The 18,537-nt window shown below is 42.1% G+C and overlaps 2 protein-coding genes across 2 annotated transcripts in view; one reads left to right on the plus strand and one right to left on the minus strand.

Annotated features, from left to right (window-relative positions):
- PMEL (premelanosome protein) overlaps nt 1-3,404 on the plus strand; it is a 15,785-nt gene extending 12,381 nt beyond the window's left edge. The window contains exons 8-12 of the mRNA XM_029284207.1: nt 143-304; nt 991-1,084; nt 1,525-1,727; nt 2,170-2,260; nt 3,234-3,404. Of these exons, the coding sequence (XP_029140040.1) occupies nt 143-304; nt 991-1,084; nt 1,525-1,727; nt 2,170-2,260; nt 3,234-3,393 (710 nt within the window). The 3' untranslated portion in view covers nt 3,394-3,404. The remainder of the gene's footprint in view (nt 1-142; nt 305-990; nt 1,085-1,524; nt 1,728-2,169; nt 2,261-3,233) is intronic.
- Nucleotides 3,405-10,810: 7,406 nt separating this feature from the next.
- The window catches only part of DGKA (diacylglycerol kinase alpha), a 30,412-nt gene continuing 22,685 nt past the window's right edge, over nt 10,811-18,537 (minus strand). Inside the window, exons 16-23 of the mRNA XM_015816320.1 lie at nt 18,021-18,110; nt 15,641-15,801; nt 14,948-15,012; nt 14,492-14,582; nt 13,927-14,125; nt 13,561-13,681; nt 12,764-12,824; nt 10,811-11,511 (exon numbers count right to left, since the gene is read on the minus strand). Coding sequence (XP_015671806.1) covers nt 11,413-11,511; nt 12,764-12,824; nt 13,561-13,681; nt 13,927-14,125; nt 14,492-14,582; nt 14,948-15,012; nt 15,641-15,801; nt 18,021-18,110 — 887 coding nt within the window. The 3' untranslated portion in view covers nt 10,811-11,412. The remainder of the gene's footprint in view (nt 11,512-12,763; nt 12,825-13,560; nt 13,682-13,926; nt 14,126-14,491; nt 14,583-14,947; nt 15,013-15,640; nt 15,802-18,020; nt 18,111-18,537) is intronic.

The following is an 18,537-nucleotide window of genomic DNA, read 5'->3' on the forward strand; positions in this document are numbered from 1 at the left end:
TGAGGCAGTCCATTAAATTTATGGCTATCCCTTCCAGCAAATACTATTTTTAAGATGGAGACAATCTGAAGCTATGGGGGAATAAAAATGAGCCTTTATCCATGAATATTGTAATATATTTCCAGTATTTTTTCCCCAATAGATACCTCTGAAGACACAGCAGCCATCAATCCAGTGGATTCAGTTATGCCTGCCACAGAAACAGTCGCAGAAGATGCAGTCCAGCTTCTGGTGAAACGCCAGGCACCCACTGGATGCCTCCTCTATCGTTATGGAACCTTTGCCACTAATCTGGACATCATCCGTAAGTCTAGGGAATGATGGGTAATAGGAACCATTGAGCACCCATACCAAGTAGGCCAGAGGCTGTTGGGCAACATTAGGCAAGGAGGATGGATCTAAACTACGTGCAAAGCCATCTACCTTTAGAAGATGACAGAATAATGTGATTGCCATAAGACAGCCTTCCCCAACCCAAACTTTGCCACATATTTTTAAAGTTCCAAGCTAGCAGAGAATTGTGATCAGAGTACAATTGGAAGATAGATTAGGTAAGACTAACATGACATGTCTGGGGCTAAAAGCTATACAAGATGTCCTTTGAAAATTAAATTGTCCATTTCACACTCTGTTTTCCATATCTGAAAGCATGTCCATTTTATGGTGTCTTTGGTGCTGTCTGAATTTGGTTGTTTGCTTTTGCACTGCTGATGTTACTTTTCTGGGTAATAAAACACCTGCAAGAAAATAACCAAGTTCAGAGAACACCATGGACTCCACAGTTCAACCCTGAGCTAACCAATAGTCTCTTCTATTGTAACCATGTCCTTTTTACCTAAAAAACTAAACATTTTCTTCCAGTTAACTTTGGTGTATAGAAGCCAGGTTTAAAAGGCCTCCCCGTACTGTACAGGAATAACTCACAGAGTGAGGGGGAAAATATGGGACATCTATGCTGCATAAACATTTCTGTGTTCTCTTTTATTGCAGAGGGCATCGAGAGTGTGGAAATTGTGCAGGTAATGCCGCTGACGCCCGCTATTGCTGAGAATGCAGTAGATCTTACTGTGACGTGCCAGGGAAGGTAGGTTTCATAGGTTAAAAAAAATAATAAGTCTGATATCAGAGTCCCACTTTCTTAAAGTAGTTGAAGCATGTGGGATCATGGAGCAAAAAGAAAGGATATTGCAGGGGTCTTCAAACTTGGCTCTTTTATGACTTGTGGACTTCAACTCCCAGAATTCCTCAGCCAGGCACGCTGGCTGAGGAATTCTGGGAGTTGAAGTCCACAAGTCATAAAAGGGCAAGTTTGAAGACCCCTGGGATATTGGATATTGAGCAACTAGAGCTGTGAAACAAGCCCCTCAGAATGGTGGGTGTTTGGAAAGATTTTTGAACAACAATATTTGAATAGCAGAGCAATCATGTGGAAACCTTGCCAAGGGGAGTGTCCATATGTATGATTTTGGGAAGGGAACTGGCCTTTTTCTGATGGATGGACTAATAGCCTTGTTTCACTTATAGCCTCCCTGAAGAAGTCTGCACAACTATCTCAGATCCTGATTGTGTGATAGTCCAAGAGAGTATATGCAACCCTGTTCAGCCAAGCCCAGACTGCCAGTTTGTTTTGCGCCAGGCCTTCAACCAATCTGGCCTCTATTGCGTCAACATCTCACTGGCTGATGCCAACACCTTAGCTGTTGCCAGCACCCAAGTCAGCATCCAGAGTAAGGCCCACTATACTATGGTGACCTAAGTCTTCTGTAGGACAACGTTCCTTCTGTTTCTCTTTATATTATCGGCAGTTTTATTGCAATCTCTCCTTCAAGTATGCCGACCACCAGAGGCTAAATATAATGGCTGGATTTATACATCTTCTAAGCCATAGTTAACAACCACAATGACTAAGTTGACATACATCTAAGCTAAGAACAAATAAATTGTGTGATGGTTTTACACATGTGTCAACCTAACCAATTTCTTCCTCTTTTTTTGCTCTTTGTGAAGTATGGTAAAGTTGAGGTAGAGTTGTTTACAATAAAGCTTGTCTATTTTTCTATTAGAAATATAGGTCTATTCTAAAGGAATGGTTTGCCCATATTTCTAAAGGAACAGCACACAATCCTTATTATAAGCACCACTAAATATTCATTCCTCTGTCTCTTATAGCAGAAAGAAATCAAGCTTCAGCCCAAATTACATTTGTAGTTGGAATGCTGCTGGTTATTGCTGCCGTGGGAACCGCTATCTATACCTATCGGTGAGTCTACTCCCATTCATATCTTGGTTGTTCAACTAACATCTGACTGAAGATGGGACAGTCTGACATTTCCCAACCAAGCGCAAGAGCTGCGGGTTAAATCCTAGCCTAATGTTCATATTCTGCTTTGGCTAGGAGATGATGCAAGGGGATCTGTGCTTTTGCTGCTCACCCACAAAAATCAAGTCCTTATGGCATCTGGGATGGATCTGAAATAGCAAGGTGATTAATCTTTGGAGCATGTTAAGTTACTTCATCAGAACAGAGAAAAGAGTGTCTGGCTGGACGTTGACCGATAGTGATTCTCCAAGATTGCAAGCAAAGGTTTGCCCTGTAGTTACAATCCTTGAACTAGGCATGCCACAGATGCGTCCTGCTCTAAGTACAGACTTCCTTCCCTCTATTAAGTTCTCCATTATGTATGCTGACATTTAGGGAGATGACAGCAGAGATGGAGCAGCTTTACTAGGGTAAAATCAGAGTAACGCGGGCAATTGAAAAATGTGATATCTTGCCTAAACACATAACAAAGGAGTTAATTTGATCTGTGAAGCTTCTGCAAACAAATCTTCCTCCCCAGAATTTCATTAATTGCTCTCATTGGCTGTCTTCTGTTGGTTCGTTGGCTTTTCTTTTCAGGGCTTCTTATATTATCTTGCAACTTGTTCCGTAGGCCTCCTGTATACTATGCCTCTTATAAACTAACCACTCTGAATGGGCAGTTCACTGTTGTCATATTATTTATGGCAGGCATTTTGCAGAGCCCACCCGGTGGAGGTCTTTATCTCTCATAGGGCCGTTAAACAGCAGAAGACTAAATCTTTACAGGCTGAGCTCTTCTCTTTTGCCAGACAAAGAATGTTAAAGAGTTCTTATTCAAAAGAGCAAGCAGAGTAAGGAACATGGAGATGCTTTTGGTGCTCTCAAACTTCAATGTGCTCAAGATTGTTACTAATGTCTTCCTTGGTTACAGGCATTTGAGACACATCCCTCTACGGGCCATGATGTCTGCTGGTGCTTCTCCAAGGAACTGGTTTCCTGACCGCACAGCTGTACGCCTCTTCCTTGGCCAGGCATTTGGCCGGCGGGCCAGTGGGGAAAGCAGCCCCTTGCTCAGTGGCAACGTCATCTAAGTGGAAGTCAACAAGTCTTGCAAACTAAAAACGCATTGAGCCATTACTCAAAAAGGAAATCATGCCCCTTATATTTCCCTTAAGTTGATACTTTTCTGATACCAGCTGAGTAAACAGCCACTTTGAGGTGCCATCTCAGTGCCTGCCTAGATGGGGAGATACAGACAGCACTGAAGTGTAGTCGTTTTTAGAGCACCACAATCACATTGAGTTTGTGCCATGCTGGTCCTAGGAGAAAAAAATGGTAGTCAAGAGAGCTGTTCATTTGGCTTTCTTCCCATGACTTATTTCTTTGGGTCACGGAAGAAATCAGCAGTGTAGTTTTGGGACAGTTAAGTTTTAAATTAACCCCCTATAGTTGACCTCGACTTCTAATAAAGGATAAGAGGGTTAACCCTGTTGACCAATTTCTCGTACTGAGACCACATTCTAAAGCAGTCCCTCAAAAATGGGGCTGACCCCATTTTATTTTCTATGCCCCCATAACTAGATGGGGGAATGAATCATGGCAAGAAAGATAATATTGTATCGACTTTGTCTGCAGTGGCATGAACCCCAATCAGCCACTGCAGACTTATTTTCCCAAATAATAATAATAATAAGGAAAAAAAGGAACCAGCATTCTACCTTGTTTAAAACGGTTCACAGCTGCTTCCAAGACATCCCTAGTAGTTCATTGCTGTTATGCATAAGCATTTCCCAGGGAAGAGGCACATTAACTTCAACCCATTTCATGCAAACCCAGAGAGAACCAACAAGATGTAGGCTGGTTTCATTTAAGTCAATGGAGCATAACTGTATTGTTTTAAATTTTGTCTGTCCATCTTTTCTTTAAAAAACACAGTATCTCCTTTATACACCATGAACAAATATATCAAAAGTTTGATGGACTATTTCTCAGTGTGATGTTTGTCTGTGCAATGTGAGCCACTTAGGTGGGGAACAGCAGTCGAATTGTGAATCCCATTTGCTAGATGGACAGTCTAGATCTTGGTTCTACTGTGTTTCTCTGAAAATATGACCGGGTCTTATTTTTTATTTTTTTGCCTCCAAAAAAGGCACCCGGTCTTATTTTCAGGGTAGGCCTTACCTCACCTCCAGCACCGACAGCCCCACCCAGCTGGTCCACTTCTTCTGGGGCCGAAGTTCTGCAGCTGCATTTGGGCCTGCATTTTGCAGTCAGGCCTTTCCAGAAGGCCTAAGCAGCCGGGTACCAAGCTATGGATTCAAACCATAGCTTGGTGCATAGCTGCTGAGGTCTTGCAGAACCGACCTATGGATTAAATACATAGCTCGGTTCTTGGCTGCACAGGCCTTCCAGAAAGTCCTGTGACTGAGAAATGCAGGCCTGGGCTGCAGGGTAAGTGGGTGTGGGGCGGATGGGGCAGCTCCACACCCCCACTCCAGCTTGATTTTTAGGTGTGTGCCTCACCCCAAAACTAGGGCTTATTTTTGGGATAGGACCTATATTAGGCTCACCCCCCAAAATCAAGCTAGGGCTTATTGTTGGTGTAGGCCTTACTTTCGGGGAAACATGGGTAGAAACTAATCAACACAAACAGACCACCTCATAAGAAAATGGATTTCCAGCTGCCTCATTGACACTGCACGGGAGCAAGATATCAGAGCTCAAACTGGGTACTGATGGCTCCAGGGGACAGAAAGAGGAGGAGAGAGAAGGCACAGAAGCAATCTTGGGCAATTCTGGAGGTGGAAATGGGGAATGAGGGTGGCTGCATCTCACAAAACAAATTCTGCAAAAGTTTCTTCCAAAAAGAGGTGCTAGGATCTAGAACAGGAGAAAGGACAGGCTGACATAAAGCGAGCACGAGTATCTGCAACTATTTTATATTCTTCAGAGAATACAGTCAGAGAATACACTTCAGAGATTCTTTTGAAATTGGATGCCTGGGAAGAGAATGGTATGAGGCAAGTCAAAGTGGACAAAGGAATCCACAATTTATAAGAAAAATAATTCTCAAGCCAGGCCATGGTCTAGGGCAGTGATGGCGAAACTATGACCCATATATCAAAGGTGACATGCCATGTTTTACATGATTTGCCAGGTTCATCAATATATGACATTGATGAACATTCTCAAAAGTATGCCCCATTCTCACACAGTTTTTGGGGAACGCTGGACCATGTGGCACACACCTTTCCCCAAGGTCCGCAACCCTTGAAGAATGGCACACAGTGGCCTTTTTGAGTGGCAGTGATGGTGGAACATGGGCTGAAATTGAGGCCCAGGCCTCAACTTCAGGCCCACCCTGAGCTGCCACCAAGTGTCTCTGGCTCAGGGTGGCCTAAGGAGGAGTGTTTATCTTGCTGTGTGTGTGTGTGTGTGTGTGTGTGTGTGTGTGTGTGTGTGAGAGAGATACACCAGCAGAGTCGAGTTAGGCATTTTCCAAATTTTTGACAAGCTGAGTAAAAAAGGCCTGCCATCATGGACCTCGGGTTTCTTGGATAGCAGGTAAGGCAGGGTTTGCTGTTGTCCTAAATTTCTGGAAAAGTTGTGGAATGCAGTGGGAAGGATGACCCATCTGTTAGAATGAAAGTCATTTAAGCACACAACCACTCCCACTCCAAAACAGAATATTTTGACAGAGTAATTCAATACGTGAAGGCAAACACTTATATAGGGATGGACTTCCTTACAAATTCTGAAATTGGAGGAAGGGGCTTTGCAATTAAAATGATATGCTTGACTTGTAATCTAAGACTTGTTTACTAAGACTGAAATCTAAAGCTGGTCTTGCCTTTTCTAAGTACAGATGGACATCCATATGAGCAGCTACAAGCCATTTGGGAACAATAACCACCAAAAACAGATTAAACATGTTGCTATAGTAATATAAAGACTTTCTGCATGGCCCTATAACAAAATCTTTGGGGAAAACAAAAACTGGCATGGCTGTGCAACGAGGCTACTCATCCTGATCCTTTCTTCTTCATTATATTTATATCATTATCAGCAAAAGTAAGATTGGGGTTTATCAAGTTTCACTTATTTGTATTTGAGGGTAAGATAAGGCAAATGTGCAGAGGCCGGAAATCACTCCATTTCCGTTTCAGTTGATAAAAAGTTCTAATCGTGAAGATTTTGGAATGATCAGGGATGATAGTTTGTCACATTTGAGCCTATTATTGTAAGGCAGTTTTGGTTCCTTTTTGTTTCTGAAAAACTCCCAAGGCAGTTTGAAAATGAGTGAAAAAAATTACTGCTCTACTTTAAGAATGTGATACCAGAAAACTAAGCCCACTGCATGATGTTATAAGCCAGTAAAATAAATTATTTCCCCATTCTTATTTCATACTGCATTCATCTGGCTGTCTGCAAAAATCCTACAAGTCGTTAATATGAAATGTTGAAAAGTCAGCCAAGCCCTTTCCCCCTGAAAAACTCTGTGGTGTGGTTACAGGGAGGAGGCTAGTGTTTCCACAAACTGACCAACAACCCACCAATAATCCCCTGAGAACCAGAGCATCTCAAAAAATAATTTAGCTTCACGGCACTTTCATTTTATAGCCAAGGTAGAAATAACTCACCACAGCAACATCTATTGAAAAATATATTGTTTGAATTGCTGGGCGTGGAACGAATTCTTCAGCAGTGCAGACTATGTTTACGATTGCCCATTTTTTGGCCACAACTCCCATTTTTGGTATACAAATTCTTCCATTTGCTAATTAACCTTTCCCCCCCATCAGGCATCCTTGACGTGATCATTGATCAAGCTGGTTACAGGGTGTGAAAGCAGTAGTCCAACACATTCAGATGGCCCCAGGCTCATGAGGGATTCTAATCACACTTGACTAAATAAAGTATTCAGTTCAATAGTTCCAAGATTTTGTGAGGACCCAAGTCCCAACTGGACTAAAACTTTTATAATACTGTATTACTATGCTGCCCTAGGGAAAGGGGTAGGTTTATACTATATATATGTACATATATGTATGATTTTTTAAGGAGGTGTCCAGTGGGGCCCCAACTGCACAAGACGGGATGGTTGAGTGAGGAAGGGAAGTAGGAAAGAGGGAGGAAGGAGGAGTGGTGGTAGTTTGGGAGGAGGAAGGTGTGGTAAGTGGAAGAGGGCGGTGCGGGGGGGGGGACACCGGATGCGTCCGTGAATGTATTGATTAGTGTTATTTTTCTTGGTTGATATTGTGATAAAAGATCTATGTTTTTGTTTTTAATTGAAAAATTAATAAAAAATTTATTTTTTTTTAAAAAAAGGACTGGGGTGGCATAATAGTAGTCTTACAATATCTAAGGGTCTGCCACAAAGAAGAATGGGTCAACCTATTTTCCAAAGCACCTGAAGGCAGGACAAGAAACATGGATGGAAACCAATCAAGAAGAGAAACAACCTAGAATTAAGGAGAAATTTCCACTGAACATCTAATCAGTGGAACAACTTGCCTCCAGAAGTTATGGTTGCTCCAACATGGGAGGTTTTTAAAAAGAGACTGGACAATCATTTGTCTGAAATGGTATAGGGTTTCCTGCCTGAGCAGGGGGTTGGACTATAAGACCTGCAAGATCCCTTCCAATTGTTATTCTATTACTATCACCAAGTCCGAAGAAAGGTTGTGTAAGACTAAATGCAGAGCACTGAAGGGAGACCATGCTGGTGCCACCAACTGTTTTGTTCTTGCTAGTGTTGGAGACAGATCTCTTGTTCTCCTTCAAGCACCCTCATGCCGTACCGTACTATAATTTGAATACAGTAGAGGGTGCAAGTGCTCAGATTCATTCCTTATTTCATAACAACACAGAAGCATCATTAAGTCCAATAAAATCTAAGAAAATCTCTGTAAACGCTGACCCTTTTAAGCAGCCTTGTTTTGCTCAGCAGGCCATAAAATATTCTGTTTGATGTATTTTATTTTCCAATGTTTTCGTTTCCATGTTCCCTTCGTTTTCCCAGTTCAAGCTGCTAAGTTGAGAGCTGTGTTTGATGTTGCTTTTAAAACGCATAGAAATAACATATCAAGTTTCCTCATTATCAGTAATGAACAGTAGCTACATTGTGCTTTTTCTATGGAAGCCCTTGACATCTCCCTCTTATTTCCATTTTAATCTCAGAACTCTCAGTGTAGCTCCCAGCTGAATGGGGATGTGAACTGGGTCTCCCCAGTTACACCCTGCTATTCTAACCAGGTTAGGGCTGTGCAAGGCTTCTGATTCAACTGAGAAGAGGCTCTTGGGAACATGCAAGAACACAAACATAGGATTCATTTGCAGCTCATGAAAAGAGGCATAGCGGTTTTCCAGAATCTTGGAAACCATAGATATCAGCATATTGTATCTCTGTGATAGACATCTGTGGTTTAAAATGGATTTTCCCACATGGTATAGACACCAACTCCATTGTTTCATTCTATGAGTCACTAAACAAAAAAATGGCAGTGCCAGATTCCTTCTCTGTTTGAACATGATGCCACTGCGACAAATGTACAAAGTTAGATGCAATAAATGGACAACTGCACTTTTATTGTGCTAAAAATGGAAATATGGAAAGGCCTTAATTCTTTAAACATGCTGTGCTCATTGCTTTTGGCATCCTTAGGTGTGGCATCTCCCAAGATACTACCTGAAATTCTATCTCCCATCCCAGGCCAAAACCATAGTCTCTTTCCTTATTGCACAGCCCTCCAGCAGTGGAAGTTTTACTGAAGAAATTGTGAGGGACAGAATGGTTCATACATCACCTAGCTGCAGTTTATTGACTGAGCCACATTGGTTGGGTTCACACTAAGTTATAAACCAGTGTTTACAAAGCACAATGGCTGGACACAGTTACAAATAAAACTACACTGATGTCTTAGAACAAGGTTAACCCAGCCTCCTCTGAATTCATGGAAAATAAATGCTCTACTCTTTGCTTTCAACAGTTGGTCCCTAAAGCTTGTCCCTCCAAAATATAGATCTGGGGCTGTGGTGGCGAACCTATAGCACGGGTGCCAGAGGCGGCACTCAGAGCCCTCTCTGTGGGCACGCACGCCATCGCCCCAGTCCTAGGCCTTCAGCTGGGTTTTATAAAACCTTTTCACTTTAGGCCTCCGCCACCATGTGCAAAAAAAAAAAAGTTCAATCAATCAATCAATCAATTTCAACTTCTCGGGGAAAAAAAAGATCTCGCAAAGTTGGAATTGATTGATTGAACTTTTTAGCCCCACCCAGTCTGCCACGAAGCTACGCCTACCCAGTGGGCCACGCCCACCCAGCACCCGACGATACATAAGTGAGTTTTGGGTTGCAGTTTGGGCACTCGGTCTCTAAAAGGTTCGTCATCACTGATCTGGGGCATTATGGGGATAAAATTAGCAAAAGGTGAGGATGATTTCAGAGGGAAGGGATTAATTTATTCTACTCTTTTTCTATTGCACTGTGTTTTACTTTTTATGGGTGCCTTGCAACAGAAAAAGATGTTGGGCCTTTATACAACACAATTGCATTGGAGTGCTGTGTGCCAAGAAATTTCAATTGGGGAAGAATGCTAGGCATCTTCTGTTGATTTTTCAGGGTATGTTCCAAAAAGAGAGCATAATCCTAGTGCCACAAAGGAATAAACAATATGTTATACCAAAATAAAATAGCAGCCTTCTGACTTTCATAAGATTAATAGTGAAAAACATTCTTGACTATTGTCCAGGGCCCCCTAATCTTACTGAACAAGTTTTCACACACTTAGTACTAAAAACTATCCCAATCCTTGGCAGACAGAATTTGGGATGACTAAATCAAACATCAAACCTGCAACAGTGAAAATCTATAATGCTCGCTTTTACCCTGTTTATTATTCCTGCGTAATGTAATCTTACATTACCTTCTTGCACAGTATAGTGAAGAAAAGTGGGAAAAGCAGCAAATCCATGCCGACAGCTTTACGAACCCAATTAAGGCTTCCATCGTGAGCAGATATACCAGCAAATATGCAGGTCCCCAATTTTTGATCCTCTGTACGACTGTAACACATTGCATGTACGTTTCATACTGCTGTGCATATTCTACTGCACAATTGTAAGAAGTTACAAAGCCAGTGTGCACAGAACTTTGGAGAGGAGAGGGGAATCCTGTGGCCCTCCAGATGTTGATGTACACATCATTCACCACTGGCTGTGTTGACTGGGTGTTGAAATTCATGATTTCTGAAGGGCTGCTCCTGCCCTAGTATTTAATGCCCACATAGCAATGTCTGCCTGAGATTGGGCTCCCACAATAGCAGGTAAAATGAGCCAATGGTGAGATTCCATTTCTCTACCGTTTTGTGGGTCAGAAATCTTGTAACGTGCTTCGTTTCATTTTCTACGAGCTTTGACCAAAAGGCAGGTAACTTTTTAAAAACTGGGACACCCACCGCCTAACAGCTAACCTCTGCTTATCGCCAAGAAAACTGATTACAGTGGGAAAAACATATCCAAGCTCAGCCCTTTATTACCACGTTGAGGCTCTTCTGAGAAAACTGTACAGGGAAGGACTTGGCATGGAATCATAATAAATTAAAAAAAAAAGAGGAAAGGAAGAGGAGGGGGAAGGAAGGAAAGAACAGCTGGTGCCACCATTGTCTTTCAGTAGTTACAGCAAGTGCAAAAAGCAAAATCTACAAGGAACAGAATTTGAACGGCAAGAGGTAGCCGTCTACAGAGGCTTTTTAGTGGGCAACAAAGGAAGAATTTGGCATCCACACATTAAAAGGGAAACTAGCATACGCAGGAAACCTGAGGGCAACACCCAATCACAGGGTGCTGCAAAACCTAACAGGCAGAGAGAGCCCAAGTTCTCCTGCTCCAAACTAGGAGGTTGGCAAGAATGATGTATGTTGCAAAAGCTAAGAATTCGGATCTTGCTTTGCCAAGTACTAGATAGAAATTTGGCTTCTTCTAATTTGCTATGGAGAGTGGTGACAGAACAGGGCTCTCCTTGTGGCACAAAGCAGCAGAATACCCCAACAGAGGACCCAAAGTTGCATTTTGGTGAAAGCAGCTGCTCCCAGAAAGGAACAGAAGCCCCGTTTAGGTCTCTTGGGGTCCCTTTTTCAGGCCAAAAAAGCTGGAGGAACGGGGAGGGGGTGCCATGAGCATTGGAGCTTGGTTCTTGTGAGTTATTCTGATCTGAAAGAAAGAGCAAAATGTGTCAACCCTTTAGAGCAGGACTCAGGCCTTTCCTCCACTTTCCCATCCAACACCCCATATCACAGCTTTTGGATGATTAAAGCAGTCTGGTTGCATCTCCTCTTCAACAAACTAAAACACAGATAGGTCTCCTCGTGGTCATTATAAGTTAACATAGACTCGATCGCACTCCATCGGGCCGTCAAGATAGAGCTTCCAACCCAGCTAGTTGATCTTTAAAGCCCTAATCTAAGTCCAGGTGATTTCAAGGATCACTTGCAGCCTGCTTGAAGTGATACTTTGGCCTTGAGTGGACAAGAATGGGCCTGCTGCAAATCTTAGACAACTATTTAATTAGTAATGTGGCTTGCTTCAGTTAGCTAGGAGTGGCAATTTGAAAACAACCTACCAGCTTTTCTGGTGGATGTCACTTCTTGGGTATTTATTTCTGGGGTATTTGAAAACAAAAGTCCTAAAAAAATCTACAATGACCCAGTTGGAGTTGGAACTACCCTCTATTTTTTTTTAAACTGAAAACTAAAAAAATAATAATGCAGAAATCCTGATAAAGGGAAAAGGTTTTAATCATATTCCACTGCATCAATTATACTATATCCTGATAAACATCACTGCTGGAAATAATCATTTATTCCTCATTGTCCAGATGCTCTCTGATCAGCTGTGTTGTAAGAAAAGGGGTGGTGGTGGAAATTTTTTTTTATTACACAAAGAGCAGCCAATGATCATTTGAAGCTTGAGGTTTTCCTTCACATAACATGAACTGACTTAACTTTTAAGATCACCCTTACAAACTTCTTATTGACCACCCAAGAGATAGACTGAGCATTTCTCAGTGGCCCTCTTTTATAACATTTCCTCTCAGAAGGCAAATGGCTGGCCCTATCTATAGGTGCTTTCAAGACTGTTTTAAAAACTCATCTGCTTTTGATAGCTTTTAACTGTTACTCATTGAAATTATTTTTTATTTGAAACAGTGTAGGTTACATATATTTTCATGAAATGTCTGCCTTGGTGGATTAGCTTAAAGTAATAAAGCCCTTTCATTAACTGTTCTTAGCAATTTTCATATTCCAGCAACTCATGTATTGCAAGTTTCAGATTTTACCAGAATGCACCAGCTATGCACTTGAGCTGGTTATGAAGCCTTCTATAATAAGGAGTTCTATGGCCTCACCAAAACAGGTCTTCATACCCAATAAAAACACAGAATATGACCTTAGGAGGGGCTTACTGTGCATGGTGGTTGCATCCATGGCTCTCCATCTATCTGCATGGGAAGATGCTTGAAAGTTCTGCAAAAAATACGTGAGAAAAACAGGCAGTTGGCATGATGATGATGAATATTTAGATTTTGTAGAGGTCCTCATGCAATTAGCCAAAGAACAAATACTGAAGATGAAGGATCTTAGTAATGATTTCCTGCCTTCATCTGTATATACTGCAGCTAGCACCATCACACCTTCATATCACATATTATCACAGCAATTATCAGGTGCAAGAAATCAGATCCACATGTGTAGATTTCACTAACTACTTTATTGTATTCTGCCTATAATACAGGAATCTTCCCAGACTGCTTGCCTTCTCTTGGGAATAAACAGATGAAGCCCCATGGACTGGGCAGGGGCTCAGCCCTAAGTCTCTTGTAACTGCACAACAATTTAAGGCTAATCCCCACTGGAGCCCTCCCTGCCAGCCTGGCTGGGCATTTCCCAGCAGCAATCTTTATGGTCAGTATTCTTAATCTCACATGGCAGATGTGGAGTTGGGATGAGGCTCAGGGATAATGGCTGCCTAAGAACACTCACTGAGTCATTCTATATAATGGTAATGATTCAACTCAGCCTAAGAAGGGTGTCAATTATCATTAATAGATATTCACTCTTAAGGTTCACAGAGGCATCATTATTATTTCATATGTACCAAGCCATGTATATGCCCCCTTGGGAAAGTTGAAGGAAAGGCTGTCAGAGTTCCAAACAGCAACTACAAGACAATACACACCCTTTGACTTGACAGCCCACCTACCTCAGGGTGATCTCAGAGCACTTAGCCAGCCGCTTGCCTGCATTCTTCAAACCTGTGTAGATCTGTCCCATTTCAAACACACCCTCCAGGCCCACCACCTCCATCCGTCGATCAGTCAGATCTGGATAGAGAATTGGAGGGAGAAAAAGCCAAAGATAAGAAAAGTCACCCCATCAAGTCCTCACAACAATGTTTCAGAAAGGGCAGCACAGTATTAATTTATCTTGGCTTCTTAGGAATTGTGTGCCTTTCTTCATTCACCCTCTCAAGCCATGCCTGCCTTTCTCTGTCACACTTACTACAATGTAAATAGCCCAATCTACAAGGCTTCAAACTTTGTACGATCTACCCACTCTTCTGTCTCACCTTGTACACAGTTCTTCAGGATTTCAGCTTCAGTGATGACTTGAGGCTGTGCTGCTCCTCCAGCTGTGCTACGTGCCGCTGCCTCCCCCAAAGGTCTTTTGGTCTCACCCCAAAGATTGGAACCCCCATGCATGCTAGGAATATTGAGGACAGCTACTCCAGAGAGGGCTCCACTGAGGTCCAGGGATTGCCCACAGCACTTGGTAGAGACATACATAAAAAAGGAAGGTGAGCAAGACAATAATTGTTTTTTTTTTAATGCAATAATTTGAATAGCACTATAGAATCCAAGTTCTAGATCCATTCTTGCACAGCTGGGTAAATATGCAGAAATGGCACTGCTAGGAGCAGGAAGTTCGAGAACTCAATCAGCGTCAAAGAAAGAAAAACACTTTGCACATGTTCATAGGAAACATAATGTTCCAGGCCAAAACAAAATCATTTTGGGCCTAAAGCGTGACTCTGTGGTAGACACTGCTGCAAAGAAATGCATGCTGGTTACAGGAGTGAACAAGTTTCCAACCCAGATCAGCGATCAACTCAGGACCACAAAGGAAATGCTCACCTCTAGAGACAAACACTCCTTGAGCTTTTTGCACGTGGCAAAGAGAGTCTCCGATGTGGCAAATTCAAAATACCAGAGCTTGTTCTTCATCCTATTCAGAAAAGGGACAATGTAGAGGGTGTGTGTGTGTGGTTGAGCCCTACTTCTGTCCCAGGCAAACACATCCACTGATAGGGCTTGCCAGCCGGGGGCCCCACTCCATGGCAGGTATTCACTTTTCACTGCCCAGTGCAGAACCAATCTCTCTGCATGACTATCTGTCCTTATATATTCCTGGGAAAATCAAATCAGGGTGTCAAAGGGAGTGGAGATATTTCTAGAGGCAGAGTTGAACACAAAAGTACTATATCGAGTTTCATAGGAAGACTTGAGATTTCAGAATTGCCAAATCAGCCTTGAAAAGGGACAGGACAGCAGCGACAGGAAACCCCTACCCTCTTCCACAACTGAACTAACCTGCTGTTAAATTTCTCTGGGTATTTCTCTCTCATGACATGAAATCGGTGGGCAATTGAGGCATCCTGAAGAAAAGGAAAGTGAAAAAGAGAAAGTCAGGGCTGGAGAGATGCTTTGTGGAGATGAGAGACGCCTCAGCACAGAGATAACCATACAGTTAACTCTCCCCTTCCATTTCTTAAACCCATTAGCAACCTCTCTAGTTCATTCCAAAATTACCACTGTCAGGCACAAGCAATTGCAACACTGGTGAATAGTTTCAAGCAGAAGCTTTATTGCTGGTCACCTATGTTACAAGAATCTCACCAGACAGACTTCATTGGGAACGATCAGATAAGGCTTCAGGGATTCTGGAGAAAGTCAGCCTGACTTTGTGCCACTTCCTGCAGTGCAAGGACTCTAAGCTTGGCCCCCTCTTAACACTTCCCTCCAGTCTAGCTGGAGATTCCGCCACATCCATCTTGTCTCTCCCTGTTACTAAATCCTGCCTCCTTCTTCCTTTTCATTGTTATGGCTGTTTCTGATAGCCATTTTCTTTCTGGGCCTACTGTCCTCAAGGGCAACAGCAAGCTTATAGCAGTCCCCGCATCATCGCTACTCTTTCTTTCAGTATACACAGAGATAACTACCCCCTCTTTGCCTTCTTGAGCAAAGGATGTCCCTTCTCTCGTGTTTTCATCTGTTTCTACTTACTACGCCAATGGAGAAATAGTTATTGATGATCTCATAGGGCACAGGGTCTCCTTTCTCATCAGGGTTCTCCGGCATCACCTGCACTGACCAGCGATCCATCTGTATGATGCTACTTGCTTCAATATCTTTCAGTATCTTTACCAGATTCTCACCATCATAACCTGGGAAAGAGCAGAGCATTAGTTGGGAGAATTAAGGGTCACTGATTTATGATCTCACTGTTTAGGAAAGGGGCTATGAAATCTCTATCATCTGGCCTCTTCTCATCTTGCCAGGCAATTTTTAGCTAAGGATGAATACATCCAGGCAGTTCAAACTCTTTTCCCTTGCTTATATATTAACACTAACTCACATGCTACTGCTCCTATTGGTACTGTTTAAGGCAGGGGTCTTCAACCTTGATCACTTTATGACTTGTGGACTTCAACTCCCAGAATTCCTCAGCCAGCATGGCTGGCTGAGGAATTCTGGGAGTTGAAGTCCACAAGTCATAAAGTGGCCAAGGTTGGGGACCTCTGGTTTAAGGGCAAAACTAAGGTTGTTTTCATACTAGCACCTTAAAAATCTTCACAGCATCACTTACCCATCAGTGAAGTGACATAAAGTCTGCCTGCTTTACTATTATTTTTGGCACAAAAATAGTTGGATAACTCTAGAAGAGACTATAAATTATTGGCGTGGAATAACTTAAGCTAGAATGGAAAGCAGTTGTGATACCAAGCTAATTTTGTCAGAAGTTGATCCATTTCACATAGGTAACCGTCCTTTTGACAATTTACTCCTGCCCACAAAGGCAGTGACCATCAGAAGTATGCAGAAATTATATGGCTGAGTAGAGAGCTGAAATAAGAGTGCCCCAGTTGGACTTCATCCCTCTTATTGGCTATATCTTATTATAAATGGTGTGCTATTAATACTTGGAGTCATATGTTCAATCATGAATATATGAATTCAAACTCTATAGGTTGGGATTCAAGGTTAGAATATAAGGTGAGTCTAATTGTATTATTGAAATTTATTTCTAAAAGGGGTTTATTTTGATTTTGGCCTCACCTTATTCCCAACTACAAATCTTTGCCGGAATAGAAGCCTTTCCCAGAAATATTTCTTTTATAAATGTTTTTCCTTCATTTTGATTATTTCATTACATATTAAAGATATAGTATATACAGTAGGAACAAAAAGATAGATGTGAATAAAAGTATACACAATAGAGATGAAAAGAAACCAAATTAATGAACCAATGAATTTGAGATAGGCATTCTTTCTCAGCCCTAGGAAGGAGATAATGGCAAACCACTTCTGAAATCTTGCCAAGAAACCTGCAGGGACTAATCCAGGCAGTTGCCAGGAATCAACAATGACTTTAAGGCAGCCTCTCTCCCCAATAGAAAGTAGAGTTTTTCATTCTCTACTTAGTTCCACTTTAGTCAATACTCCAATTCATAAAAGTAAGCAAGTGAAAAAAATAATCCTAAGCTTCTCTCTGTTCTTCACCCTTCTCAAGACTCCAAACTATGTTTAAATTATCAATTCGCTCCTTCTCTGAAATTCTCCAGGTCAGATGCTGATTAGAGTTTCACTGCCGCATTCTTTTCCTTAATTGTGGCGATCCTTATATATGCAGAACTCTTATTAGAAAAAACAAAACAAAAAGGTCTCAGCTTAAATCAATTATTTCCATTTCTTGGAGGAATATGGCATGGTCTAGGATAGGGGTCCCCAACCCCCAGTCCCTGGACCGACGTCGGGCTGCGGCATGCCAGCAACTGGTCCGCATAAACAAGCAAAGCCCCATCCATGGGATGCAGGCAGCATGCAAAACCAGCCCCTCCTCCAGTCCATGGAAAACCTCTCTCCACGGAACGGGTCCCTGGTGCCCAAAAGGTTGGGGGACACTGGTCTAGGATATCCCTGAGGTGGGGATGGGTCCAGACGTCAAGTTTTGGGATCTCCTGAAATTACAACACATCATATCCAGAATCTACATCTCCAGAGACAAATCTAGAGCTTGTCTAAGCTTATGAGTTTAATTTCCTGTCAAGTTCCTTTCCATGCTGGTATTCGGTAAGCCCACTGGTCATAATCTGGGCTTAGAAAAAAATATATGAAAAATACTCTTCACAAAATCCAAGTGAATGCTCAAGCTTTGGGGTTCATAGGTGTAGATAGGGGTAGGCAACCTTGGCTCTTTTATGACTTGTGGACTTCAACTCCCAAAATTCCTGAGCCAGCATGGCTCAGCTCTCCCTTTCCCCTCAGCATGGCTGGCTCAGGAATTCTGGGAGTTGAAGTCCACGAGTCATAAAAGAGCCAAGGTTGCCTACCCCTGGTGCAGCAAAAGGGAGGCCTGGTAGGCCTGCTGGCAACTGTTACTCACCTCCGCCCCAACGAAGACAGCGGGCCAGATCATTGCCAGTTCCTAGAGGCAAAACAGCCACTGGTGGCCGGCTTGGTAGGTTGGCTTTATCTGAGGAGGAAGTAACATGAAAAATAATCTGTGCATAATTTGTTAGAATTTGGCAATATTTCTCTCTTTATATGAACGAAAACAGGGATGTTAGTTGACAACCAGTTAGTAGGATTGTAGGCAAGTTACGGTACTTTTAATCGGATTTTGGGTTTTGGTGCAAAAAATATTGTTTTAATGATCTTCAGCACCCAGGAAATCATAGTCATGTAAAATAAAATCAAGAGAAGAATTGATAGCAGAGGGAATATAGTTGTCAAGGGTTCTAATTTACTAATATTAGAAACAGTTAATATAGACAAAAGACTGAGTTTGAAATAGAAATGTGTACAAATAATGAACATATTTTACTGAAATTTGAAACAGGAGTAAAAATGAAAGAACATATAATACAGTGGGCTAACATTTTTTGCTATAATCTACAGAT

The sequence above is a fragment of the Protobothrops mucrosquamatus genome, unplaced genomic scaffold, assembly GCF_001527695.2.
Source record: "Protobothrops mucrosquamatus isolate PMUCROS unplaced genomic scaffold, P.Mucros_1.0 scaffold423, whole genome shotgun sequence".
NCBI lineage: Eukaryota > Metazoa > Chordata > Lepidosauria > Squamata > Viperidae > Protobothrops > Protobothrops mucrosquamatus.